This window comes from Nesoenas mayeri, assembly GCF_963082525.1.
Source record: "Nesoenas mayeri genome assembly, chromosome: Z".
NCBI classification, from domain to species: Eukaryota; Metazoa; Chordata; class Aves; order Columbiformes; family Columbidae; genus Nesoenas; species Nesoenas mayeri.
This window is the reverse complement of record NC_137542.1, coordinates 32,422,695-32,435,565: the sequence shown is the minus strand read 5'-3', so window position 1 is coordinate 32,435,565 and position 12,871 is coordinate 32,422,695. Positions and strand designations below refer to the sequence as shown.

The following is a 12,871-nucleotide window of genomic DNA, read 5'->3' as shown; positions in this document are numbered from 1 at the left end:
AGAGTTATTGTCTTTAGAGATGGAATTAGTGTCTTAGGTGCCAGTTTGCTGAATTCTTTAAAGCATAGTTTCTATAGAAAGCAGGGATTTTCGTGCACTTTTTCTGTATGGATTAAGTATAGGAGAGAACAGATCAACTCTTACGCTGAAGTTCTATCTTCACTAAACCTTACTTCCATACAGAAGAAATATTTTACTTGCTACTATGCAGCACTGACACCTAAAGTAATACAGTAGTCAGAAAGGAGACGGGGAAGGAAATGCCAATGTAATTTTACAGTACTGAAAGGCAAACCAGTTCTGATACAAAAATTGAGTAGAATTACTTGAGCTACAAACACTTAAGAAAACCAAAACTGGCTTCTTGCATTTCTATAGAAGGTTTTTTGTTTTCCTTATGTACTGTGTAATCCACTTCACTTGTGCTTTACACTTCTCATTTACTGTGCATTTAAAAGAGATGATAGGGGATTACAGGTAGAGATTAGAAAAGGAAAAAGATTATACTCTCCCAGCTGCTTAAGAGAAAAGCAGGAGCACCCAATGTAGTGAAAAATAAGGAAACATGTTGGTTAGTTCTTGTTTTTTCTTTTTTTTTTTCTTGTTTTACTTTGGAATGGCTCGTGCTGGAAGATCTGTGAAGGCCAACAAGTTATGTGGTTCTCCACATACCAAAAGAAACCTCAGGAAGTAATAACTGTAGGTCAAGCTTGTTTCTGGAAAAATCTCTGGAAAATTGAAAATTTCTGAAGCACACAATAGAAACACATCTAATCTGTACAAATTTAACAAATTAATTAATGAATTTAAAATGTTCACTAATGGACAAAATATTTTCTTCTGAAATCAACCTCAATTTTTCTTGGATTTATTATAGAATATTTTGATACTTTGCACATTTCTAATCAAGTCTTACTGCTTCTAAAGAGAAGAGTTTAATAAGTGAAATCTTGAGAAATTTTTGTTTAGGGAAATTACATGGGAGGGAGTTCTCTGATTTATGGTTGCTTGTTATAAGGTGTTTATATCTAATACAGTGATCAATGGCTAATGCAGACTGTATGACATGGTTAAGTTCATGTTTTTCTGTCTTATATCTTGGGGAGGGGGCTACTGCATTTTTACTCATCCATTTTATTTAGGCTTTTTTCTTGTTTTTACAATAATGAAGTTTTTCCTCTGTTTTTTAAAGAAGTGAATACCTTCCACATTATATACAATAGAATTAGTCACATTATGGCTAACTTATAGCTAATTTGATTCTAATTTACAACTTCATAGGTGATTTTAATACCCAAATTTTTCGAAAGATGTCAGAAATGTTAGTTCTCAGATCAAGGGTATCTACACAAAATAAATCCCTGTATCGATGCGGAAGATAAAAATTCAGATTTCTCAGTATGTCTTATCTGTGCAGAACTTGACTGACATGTTCATTTTGCTTTTCTTTTTCACTATTTACATAGGGGAGAGAGGGAGGAGAAGGAATAAATATGTTTTCTATGTGTTACTCTTCAATATGTGGTTGTCAGTTCACTGATGCAGTTGATAGTTTTGATTTGAAACTGAAATTGTAACACAAATTTATTTGGAAGTTTAAATGGCAGTGTTTAGTCACTGAAATTTGTTTGAAGAGGCTGGGTGAAGTAGGTCCTTTGGGAAATAAAGTGGTTTTTTTGTTTGTTTTGGTTTTGTTTTGTTGCTTTTGTTTAGTGATGCCTTTGATGTTCAGTATGGTGTAGTTGTCATCCGTCTAAAGGAGGGTCTGGACATTTCTCACCTTCAGGGCCAAGGTAAGATACATTTTGTTTTAGCTGATGAATAGCTGTTGAAATTCCCTTTTAATACCACTTTCTGAAAATATTAGATAAAGATAAGTTATTAAAAAAAACACAACAAAACTCAAACCATGTCTCGTAGAATAACATCACTGTAATTAATAAGTCTGAAATGTCAAGTAAGAATACCGCATGCTCAGCAACAGAACCTGGTTTTCTGTGTGTTTCAACTTTCTTTATTCATAGGGTGCACATAGTTGCTTCCCAAGGATTTACTGTTTTACTGAAACAAATTGAAGAGGCTGCCAAATTGGTATAAAGTATTTGGGACCATGTATAGAAATCTTGAAAATAACAACAAATGTTGCATGATCCAAAAATGCTGTGGGTCTGGTGTGGGTTGCCAACCCCTACAGACACTAGTTTAGAGACTTCAGCAGTAGCCCATCTCAGGCTTGGAAAGGTTTTCTATTTTCAATGTAGAAGACTTACTTATGCTTTGTAGGTAGTGGTGTTAAGCCAAATTGTATAATTTTAGTTAGATTTCAAGTAGAATAATGAAGGAAGCCTGTGAACTTTGACAGCAGCTGTCAACTGAATTGGTATTTCATTTGTTTGTAGCTTACTCTATCAAGGTCGATATAATGAGGAAGAATGCTGCAAGGGGGTCATCTTCCTGAAAGAGAGGAGGGTTGTTCCTTCACTGCAAACATAGGAATGTCTTAGGATTTGGAGAGAGGCAGAGAACCTGTCCCTGTGTGCAGGAGGGCACAGGTGTATAAGAAATGGCAAGGAGTGAACCTGCACGGTGAACAACACTGCCGAGAAGATGAGGAAATATAACAGTATCCACTGTTTTGCAGCCTCAAAGGAGTTTGCAGGCTCTGCCACAGCATCAGACATCCATAGCCTGCAGGATACTGTGGCCTCTGGTATTTTAATATGTTAAACTGGGCCTGCTTGGCCTTTACAAGAAAATACTCTGAAGATTGCTGAGAGGACGTCAGGCCAGGTTGCTAATGAAGGGCTTTGCATTTCCAGGCATCTTGTGCATCCTGTCCATCTCAGAGTGGAGAGAAACAGCCTCTTGGGAAGGGAGAGGGACCCCTGTGGGAAATTTTCAGCCAGACAGAAAGTCCAGTACATTAATAGGTTGCCCAAGAGAGGTGTTAGATGCCCCAACCCTGGAGATATTGAAGGCCAGGCTGGATGGGGCTCTGAGCAACCTGATCTAGTTGAAGATGTTCCTGCTCATTGCAGGGGGCTTGGACTAGTAGACCTTTGAAGGTCTCTTCCAACCCAAACTATTCTGTGATTCTGTGTGAGTTTGCTTTAACTCGGACAGTTACGAAATAGCATCACTGAAACCAAACCTGGAAAAAACCTCAGCTGTGAGACAGACTTGGTCTGGGCCTTGTGTAAGGCTCATCTTCCTCTTGGAGTCAGAGTGGAAATGGAATGTGGAAATGGGTTTTTTTCTTTTCCCTCCTGGTTGTACTTCCTCGGTATTAGCTCACTCTGTTTTATTTTTAGCCTGTGCTAATGCAATCAACATCCTTCTTTGCTGTAGTATAACAGCTGCAAAAGAGTGTAACCAACTGCGAGTGATCTTTGTGTAGTCACATATCTCTCTTGGTACCATTTGAAACAACTGAGTGGCTTATAATGTTTCTTTACTTTCTCAAAGAAGAGTTACTGTCATCCCAAGAAAAATCTCCATGTGCCAAGGATATCATAGTGAAAGTGGATTATAGCAAGAAAGCTGAGACAGACACTTGCATAGCTTTTGGTCCATCATCCGGTGAAAGAACCCCCACTCTACATAAAGGTAACTTGCTAGTTAGTGGTGAAATTTGAGTTCTTACTCTCTCTCATTTTCTCTTCAGTTCCTTTCTCCCCTCACCAAGAAGTTATTTATGGAATTTTTGGGTCTGTAGAACAGAAGCATGTCATGCTTTCCTAGCCCTTGATGTCAAATCACTTGAGTACTTTGGTTTAGGGCTGACCAGTATGTAAAATAATCTTTCCTGTCTAGTTGCCTAAATAAACCAGGTGGTAGGAAATGACCTACAGTGGATTTTTCTTTTTTAATGAGTTTGATGTGCATTAAAAATTGCTTGTCAATCGTGACGCATATCAAAATACTTACTAAGTGTGATTTGCAGGCTGCTAAATTTATGGAGGTATTTTAACTTGAGACTAGAATATTATGTGCATGTTAACAGACACACATAATTCAGGATACTCTGACATAACAATAATCTTTCTAAAGTAAAAGCTTGGAGTGACTTAATATTTAAGTGAGCAGTGTGATAAATTTTTTTTGAACTACAAATAAATCTCAGGGTCTTGTAGACTGCATTTGTGTGCTGCTTTTCTTTGTATGAAAATCCATTCCATTCTACATCTTTATTTTCTATTTTTTTAATATACATTAGTAGTGTTTTCATTAACATCATAAAGGATATTAACCTTTTTATTTTGTATCTTTAATAATCTTCCAGAGGAGGACGAGGATGGAAAGACTCCAACACAACCACTGTTGAAAAAAGGCAGGCATTTTCCACCTTTTTGTGTTAAGTCATTATTTTGCATTGTTAATTTCAGTTTTCCTTTTGTACTCCTTTCTACACATATGAGAGAGAGAAAAATACCAACCATGCAATGTTAATTTATTTCTTCATATCTGCTTTGGAATGTGTTTCATCTTTAGGGATTAGCCTATGGAAAAATGGCAACATCGTGGAAATTCTCAGAACAAGTTGCTAGTGAGAAAAGATTGTGCATATGTCTAAGATATGAATGTTGGAATTTTTTTCTTTTATTCTTAAGTAACATTGGAAATGTGTTCAGGAGCTTGCTTAATTCTTTGTCTCAGGTATTTGTCTGGGTCCTTACTTGATCTTGGGTGTAAGAGAAATACTATCTAATGGTATAGTGGGAGTGCACCATCAGCTTATTCAGTAGATCTTCTAAAGCCATAGTTGTTGCTCTGTTATTTGAAACTGTTCAATAGCGTGCAAATGAAGGCATCATATAGTCACTCAGTGAGATTAACATCTGAAAGTGGTCATTCAAATAAACAGCGTTTTGACAGATTAATTGAGCAGTTTTCCCTTTCTGGTTTATTTCAGACTTTTTTGAGTTAAGCAAATGTTTTTACCTTGACTAAGATTCATGTAACTTTTTAAATACTTTTTCAATAATTTCAACCGCTAGAAGCTGTTATGTTTTAATAATGGAAATGAGATTGCATCTTGAAGCACAAGATGGCAGTTTGGAAGAAGTCCCAGTATGCAGTGAAGTGGTGTATTAACATAAATCAGTCACAGATGTACTTTAAATTTAAAAATGTCTCGTAGAATAAGGACTGAGATGAATATCAAACTCTTGGCTCTTGTTCAAACTGAGTTTTTAATTAAGGGTAAAAGGGTGATTTTTTTCTGTAGTTTTAAAAATATATATATATTTACCTGTATTAATTTGCTTGAAAATGACATTGTTCTCTTGTTCTCAGCAAATCAAATAACTTCGCTATGCAAAATAGTCCACACTGTGTTTCAGAGCCTTACATGTGCAAAACGGTACTTGTTGCAAAGAATAAAATTCTAGTACACAGAAGTAGCTTTTCTTTTTACCACATACTTAAAAATGGATTTAAGAAGAAAAGTGCTTAGGAAATGGTATTTACTTGTAAATTAGTATCTACATGTTTTTAGGGAAGTTTTGTCATATGCAAGTGGTAAGCAGTACAAGACCTAATGCTCTAAATTATGTATGCAAGTTTAGTTAAATTGTACAGGCAAATGACTGTATAAAGATCTTACAGATCCTGTATTTCATAAATGTCTGCTAAATGACTTTGAAATTTAAATCTTTAACTTCTGAAGTTATAAGTTCACAGACTCCCTAAATACAGCTCAGTTTATCCAATCAAAATTTGGAGTTGGGGTGAGGGAGAAGAAACAACTTTTAAATAAAATTGTGTATATCACAAAATACTTAGAAGCTGAATTTGATGAATTTCAGGGTGATTAACGAAAACACTTAAAAGTCAAGTTTCATTATACTTTTTTCCAGATTCAAAGAGTCCATCTTCTCCTTTAAACTTGGCTGACCAAAGACTTCTTGATGCTAGTACTCAGTTTCAGAAGAAACAAGGCAAAAGCAATATTGATGTCTGGTGGCTCTTTGATGATGGAGGTAATGTGCTTTATACATTAAAGCAAATATTGAAAATAAAATTATTGAAGTGATTTTGAATTAATGAGTGTTTTTCAGTCAGCTCATATATAGATTTTGTACTATTTACCACAATGCTCTATTTTCTGAATCATTCCCAAATTCTGGTCAAAATGCAGGTTTGACACTGTTAATTCCTTATCTTCTAACAACCAAGAAGAAGTGGAAAGACTGTAAGATCAGAGTGTTTATTGGTGGAAAAATAAACAGAATTGATCATGACAGAAGAGCGTAAGTTGACCTACAAAAATTTAATTGAAAATGCTAATAGAGCATGATACACAGCAGATGACTTTCTCTTCCTAGTAGCCTTCTTTCAATTGTTCTTTGGTTGGGGTGTAATTCTATTTCTTTCTCAAAATTTACATTTTCTCCAGATTGTTTTGGATGAGATACCTCAAGTTAAATTAACTTTTCTGCATCATTGTCTCAGATAAACATTTTCATTGTCAAGTATTTTCTGAGGCCGTCTTTAAGGCACAGCTCTTCTCTTCATTTTATTATTTGAAAAAGGGGGGAAGAGGTGATGTTGTGGCTGGGTTTGTGGGTTTGTTTTTCTTTGTTTGTGGCTTTTATTCCTTGTTTGCTTGGTATGTTTGGTTTTTGTTTGTTTGCAAAGCATGCCGTTGATTTATAGCTGTATGCCAGGTCAGGTTTTTTTCCCCTATTAGATTTAAGTGTGTGTTTTGTTTGCTTGTTTGTTTCCTTAAAGTAGTGTTTTTATTACCCAGCACCTGTTTACCCTGTGAGATAACTAAAAACTCTGATAATGCATAAAGCCTTGTTTTTCTGATACAGGATGGCTACTTTGCTCAGCAAATTTCGAATAGACTTCTCAGACATTATGGTTCTTGGGGATATTAATACTAAGCCAAAGAAAGAAAAGTAAGTCTCAAAAAAACCCCATCTTGTTTGTTAGTTGAATTATTGATCCCTTCCGTGGATTTAGAATACTTCACTCTCCCCTACATAGCAGTTTTGGTAGAGTAGTTCCTGTGACATCCCTAATTGTTTGCTGACTTATAATGTCAGTGTATACAAATAGCTGATGTGATGTTCTAACTTCAATTGTCAGTGAAAAATACTCAGTTCACTTCATTTTTACATAGTAATAAAACTTACTTTCTGGTAACTATGGCAGTTATTGCTGACATATAGACTCATACGTGTTTTAATCTAGCTTTTCATTTAATCGTTCCAGTATCGCAGCTTTTGAAGAAATGATAGAGCCGTTCCGACTTCATGAAGATGATAAAGAACAAGAAGTTGCAGATAAAATGAAGGAGGATGAACCGTGGAGGATAACAGATAATGAACTTGAGCTTTACAAGACAAAGGTTCTCTGTTCTTTAGAGTGTTATTTTAAATGTTGACCTTCTTATCCTAATTCTTATTGCTGCTGCATATGTGGATGTGATATAAATGAGTAAATTCTTGTTATTCTCTGTTTTACATGGCTGTTTTCATGAAAAATTGATGGAAAGCAGCATCCAACACCATTTAGATGGTTTACCAAAAAATAAAAATTTCTCCATTTCTGTATGTGAGCTCCTAAATTACTTTCCTACAGTATTTCTGCAGTTAATATAGAAAAATATAGACCAGCAGCTGCTGCTGAGGTATCTTAACTGCATATTACCAAGGGGCTAGGGGAGAAGGTTTTATGAAGTACAGTTCCTTTGTAGTTGTTGAACTGCTTGATGCCTTACTGTTCTTCATGTCTACAAATGTCACCAAAACTCAGTTCAGTGAGATAACTGAAGTAATTTATTCTTTTGTCTGCTGATAACTTACTTATTTCTGCAGGCACTAGCCCACAGGCCAACTAGATTTCAGCTCATCTGAGAACAACAGGACTGTACAAAATGGTTAACTCAATCTGTTTGCTATAAAGTTAGTTGACATAAAAAAGAGAACTGAAAATAACTAAGCAAGCTATATCATATGTGAGGACAAGATAGGGTAGTAAAAAAAAGGAGGCCCATTATGGAGATAGCCTTACCAAGTAAAGATGGGACTTCACTTCTGTATGGCCTGCTCACTGTGAGCTTATAGAATATGGTTAAAAGAACCTTGAAGAGACCATAGGAGGCTCTTGCTTCCAGGAGGGTGGTGTTATTACTAGAGGAACTATCTTAAATTTAGCTTTCATAGTAGTTGGCTTATTTGCACATTTTAAGCTTACTGCTTCCTTCACTCCTAGGCTTAAAACCATGGGTATTTCAGAAAAGTGAACAAGTTGCCAAGCTGAGGTGGAAGTACATGTTTTCTATAAATTACTTAACCAATCAATCATAACTGGTTTTCATTTTTCTTGAATTTTTGTAGTTGGTTATAAAAGATCTTCTTAACATGTTTCAATTTAATTACAGACTTATCGCCAGATTAGGCTGAATGAGTTGCTGAAAGAACATTCGAGTACAGCTAACATAATTGTCATGTAAGTAAATGATTTGTACTCTTATCCTAATTAACATAGAACTGTAATTTGAAATACAAATATATCCAAATGCAGGCTAGAGAAAAGCGTGTGCCTTGGCATTAAAGTATAAAAATACTGAGAGGTTTCAATGCAGAAAGTATTTATTAGAAGTATGAAGCTACTATACCTATTAATGGCCTGTATAGCTTCATGCTTCCACACTTTAGGAGATTACTTCCACATTTGTAGCATGGCCCAGGATTATCACATTCCTTCCACTCTCACATGCCAACTATTCGCCTCCCTTTCAGGTCCTTTCTTTCACTTCTTTTTGTAGGAAATCTCTCTATATCAAGTTAGAACATCATTGTACTGATGGATTTCCATTGAATTACTTTTGGTGTAAACAAGCAGAATGCAGATCATAGGTTTTTTTGCTGTGTTTTTCTTCAGGAGCCTGCTTCCAAGCTTCATGAAGTAGTACTGTAAGTGTAGTTTGAGTAGGGCAAGTAGAGTTACGGTAGTTTTTTTTCAAAAGAAAAGTGTATGGCATGTTTTGGAAGGATTGTGAGAAGGAATATTAGACTGCACCATTGGCATCATAAGAAAAAACTGTATTTTAAAATCTCAGAGAGCCTTTCAAGAAACTGTCTTCAATTGAGGAGAATTCTCCGTTAAGCTACCTGGATACGAAATGGTGATCAGAGGCCAAAAGTGAGGGGTAAACAGACGTAAAGGCCTGTATTTCTTAAGATATAAGCTTATTAACTGAATTGTGATAGGGCAGGGGAGGAGAAGGGAACAAAAGAAAAAACGACCAAGCAAAAAGGAAATTTTACTTAATATCTACCTCTTTGCAGAGTCATATTTTCATATTTCTATGACATAACTTGTGTTCCATAAGGTTTTTCTAATCGTTAAATGCTTTTTTTTTTGCTTGTGCATTGTAGGAGTTTGCCAGTTGCACGAAAAGGTGCGGTTTCTAGTGCACTGTACATGGCCTGGTTAGAAGCTCTTTCTAAAGATCTGCCACCAATTCTCCTTGTTCGTGGGAATCATCAGAGTGTTCTTACCTTCTATTCCTAAGATTACTGCACATGGGACAGCTATGATGAAATTGTACTTCAGTGCCCAGGGGAGAGTGACTGACATAGTCTGTAGTTTATTAACATCACGAAGGCAAAAAGTGACTATCTTTTCACTATTTCACTGACTTCAAAGCACACAAGGAAAGTCGCTGTATTTCTAAAGTTGTGACATGTTCAGTTTTATCCTATATTTTCTGTAATTTAGTCTTGCTTAATGGGGGAGGATTCCTTGTTAGACTGATGAACAAGACAAGCTTGTTTTTTTTTTTTGCTATTTGAATAGCAGCAATAAAATGTTTTATTTTTGATCAATGAAAGGATTATAGATTTATAGAAGCCTTTTAGCCTTGAGGTGCCTTCTGAAATTAACCAAATCTCATCCATACATCCTATTTTGTAAATTTATATAGAATGTCAAAATCTGCCTTCAACTAAGAGTTTAGATCAGATTTCCTTTACTTTCTAGTCTCTTCCACATTACAATAAAAATGAATGCTGCTTTTCAGTCTTCCATTGAGCTATTAGTTCTTAGTACTGTATGTTTTCTATTGTCAAGAAAGTTTTTGGTTTTTTAATATTGTATCTGTTAGATTTAAAGGTGAGAAGTGGGGCAGGTCAGTTGAACTAAAGCAAATTCCTGATGTCATTGTCAAGACTTTGTGCTACTAGATTTTGTAACAGTTAAAACTAATTCTACTAGCAGAGAAAATATTTTTCTCAAATTTGACAATGTATGTTACTTTGGCACTAGTCTGATATACACAACTAACATAAGCTATGTTGGTAAAGAATCCTGGTCAATCTTTGCTCTCAAGCTCTAGTACGAAACCAGAATTTATCCTACTGGCTGGGGCTTTTAATCTTACCATAAATTAGAAGAAAAGACGACCTGTCCTATTTCTTGGCCTATTACTTTTTGGTGTCACTTTCAACTTACTTTGAAACAAAACTCAACTTAAGGCTTGAATGGGGATAATATAAGCAATGTGATACTATCTAACAGAAAACAGTAAACACTATGTGGAATCTTGCTATCCGATATGAAATGTAAAAGCTACAGTTCTCTCACATTTTTCAACAATTGGTTAAAAGGACCACTAGTTACTAGGGGAGATGTTTTTAGGTCAATTCATTCAATTGTCAGAAAATATAGTTAGTCTTATAATACTCAGGTTTGATCGTCTGGTAATTTAGATCTATTCCATACATCCTACTTTATACATTTTCTATGTTCAATAAAGAAACTGCCAATCGTCTGTGCCCATTCATTGTATAGTTTGAAAACTTCATAATTTAGTCTACTATAAACACCTACACAGAAATTTCACTTGAGCCTTTGTATAAAGGTTAGTAATGTGAACTGGTTTTTAAATTCCTAATATATTTTGGATAGAAAGGATTGCCTAAAAACATTTCACAAGCTTTTGATATTAGCATTGGACAAGCTATTAAATTACCAGTGGTTGAGTGACTTTCATTTAAGGATGCACAGCAAAGGTGTATTTTTATGCTAAGTACAAGATAAAATTGAAGTGTAACTATTCCTTTTGAAGAACAAAACATAATCATTGTGTGGCAAAGTAGAGCTTCAAATTGTTGTGATTAAAATAAAAAATACTCAGTGCAGTATACACTGTTGTCAAGTTCTGGTTAAACTGCAAAAATTTTTTTTTCCTGTTTCTGTCAATTGGATTTGAGACATTTTTTTAATTGAAATTATTCAAGAAGGAAAAACAAACATGCATGTTTTGCTGCTGAGTGTGAGATAACAGATTCCAGCATGAACCCAGCTTGTTGTGATAAACATTATAAGACAAGACATTTTGCAGTAGAAGTGCTGTTTCCTTCCAGGTGAGGGGTGGGGATCGAACTTACCAATGTATCTATTACAGGTTTTACAGTGCTTTGTAGGGAATGAGGATGCCACATTGTGAATATGGAATCGTTGCTATGTTTCTTCTTGTTTTATGGGTCACATTCTTTTGAACAGATGGACAGTAAGGCATGGATTTAGTGCTGCTATCTTTAAATAAATAAATAAATAGAAAATGTGCACAGGTACACTTACTTAAAAGGTGTTTTGCCCATTCAGGAAACCATTGCTTGTGATCAGTAACACAGAAACCAAATGAAGTGTGTGTATACATGCATATATGTGTATAAAATTATATAAAATATATCTAAATATGCATATGGGGATAGTTAAGGTAATGTCTGTGAGATAACATAGGATGCTTTTCACGTGCACTCTCAGAAGTCCACTAACACTAGGCATGAGATCAAGTTTAAAGATAATTTGCTACACTAAAATTTCAACAGTTAATTATTTGCAACAGATGCCAGTTAGTGGCAGTCACTCCAACTTCTGCTTTGATTTTGACACCAAATTTAATGTTCCAATCATTATTAATTACTTGAAAAATGAAATCACTTACACATGGCAATTCATACCTTCTGTAGATTAGGTTTCTTTGTATAGGTTTAGAAAGACAGTAGTATCTGGAGAAAATCAATTATTTATTTGTTCACTTTTATTTAGGTTTCCTTTTACATACATTCTTTTTATATGCTTTTTCTGACATTACATATTTAAAAACAACTGAAAATAATTTAAAGATTTGAGCGTCAGTGGGTAATGGCCCACTTGGTTTGAAGATGTAAGATTTGATACTGTACTGTAACTGTCACACAAATGCTTTTCTAATGTTTTAATGTAATTATTGCAGTTAATACTTTGTACCTGGGGGATGTCACTGCAATAAAAGGAAGTGAATTCAATACAACTGTTCTGTCTGACAAAGCCTTTTTTATTGGTGGGAGATAGGGAATAATGTTCGTAGTTAAATAGATTAATGCTGAAAATAACATTTGGTATGTGAATATATTTAATGGATGCACCTGATAATTCTGCAATAAAAGTAAATTGCCTGGGACCGTGAGTAGAGCTTAAAGCCATTCAGGTGTCTCATATAAGGAGACAAGTATTTTGTTCTCAGGAGGAATGTTTGCTGATACTGGGTTAGGAACAGTGGTGGTTGCAGAAGAAAAATAAACCTTGTTTCACTCACTAAGATTTTCCATGACTCACCAGACGATGCGGACCAATCTGCAATACTTGGTGTGTTAAAGCTGGAATGTTAGTATCTGAAAATTTTATCCTATTACATATGCAAATTATTTTGCTTCTGAATACAGTGAAGGATTGTCTAACACCTCTTTCTCCCTCAAAATAATGGTAGTCCACTGAGATATGAGGGAGTAGACTGGGAAAATACTTTAACTCCTAGTTGCAAAGCCACTTCTAAGCAAGAGACATTTGGCATTAATTCTACTAATGTACA

The 12,871-nt window shown here is 35.1% G+C and overlaps 1 protein-coding gene across 1 annotated transcript in view; it reads left to right on the top strand.

The window, feature by feature from the left end:
- SLC12A2 (solute carrier family 12 member 2) overlaps nucleotides 1-12,264 on the top strand; it is a gene marked incomplete at its 5' end in the record, with an annotated part of 60,821 nt that extends 48,557 nt beyond the window's left edge. Inside the window, 9 exons of the mRNA XM_080362449.1 lie at nucleotides 1,714-1,793; nucleotides 3,466-3,606; nucleotides 4,283-4,330; nucleotides 5,859-5,981; nucleotides 6,140-6,251; nucleotides 6,819-6,905; nucleotides 7,222-7,357; nucleotides 8,393-8,460; nucleotides 9,393-12,264. Coding sequence (XP_080218575.1) covers nucleotides 1,714-1,793; nucleotides 3,466-3,606; nucleotides 4,283-4,330; nucleotides 5,859-5,981; nucleotides 6,140-6,251; nucleotides 6,819-6,905; nucleotides 7,222-7,357; nucleotides 8,393-8,460; nucleotides 9,393-9,528 — 931 coding nt within the window. The 3' untranslated portion in view covers nucleotides 9,529-12,264. The remainder of the gene's footprint in view (nucleotides 1-1,713; nucleotides 1,794-3,465; nucleotides 3,607-4,282; nucleotides 4,331-5,858; nucleotides 5,982-6,139; nucleotides 6,252-6,818; nucleotides 6,906-7,221; nucleotides 7,358-8,392; nucleotides 8,461-9,392) is intronic.
- Nucleotides 12,265-12,871: the final 607 nt, after the last annotated feature.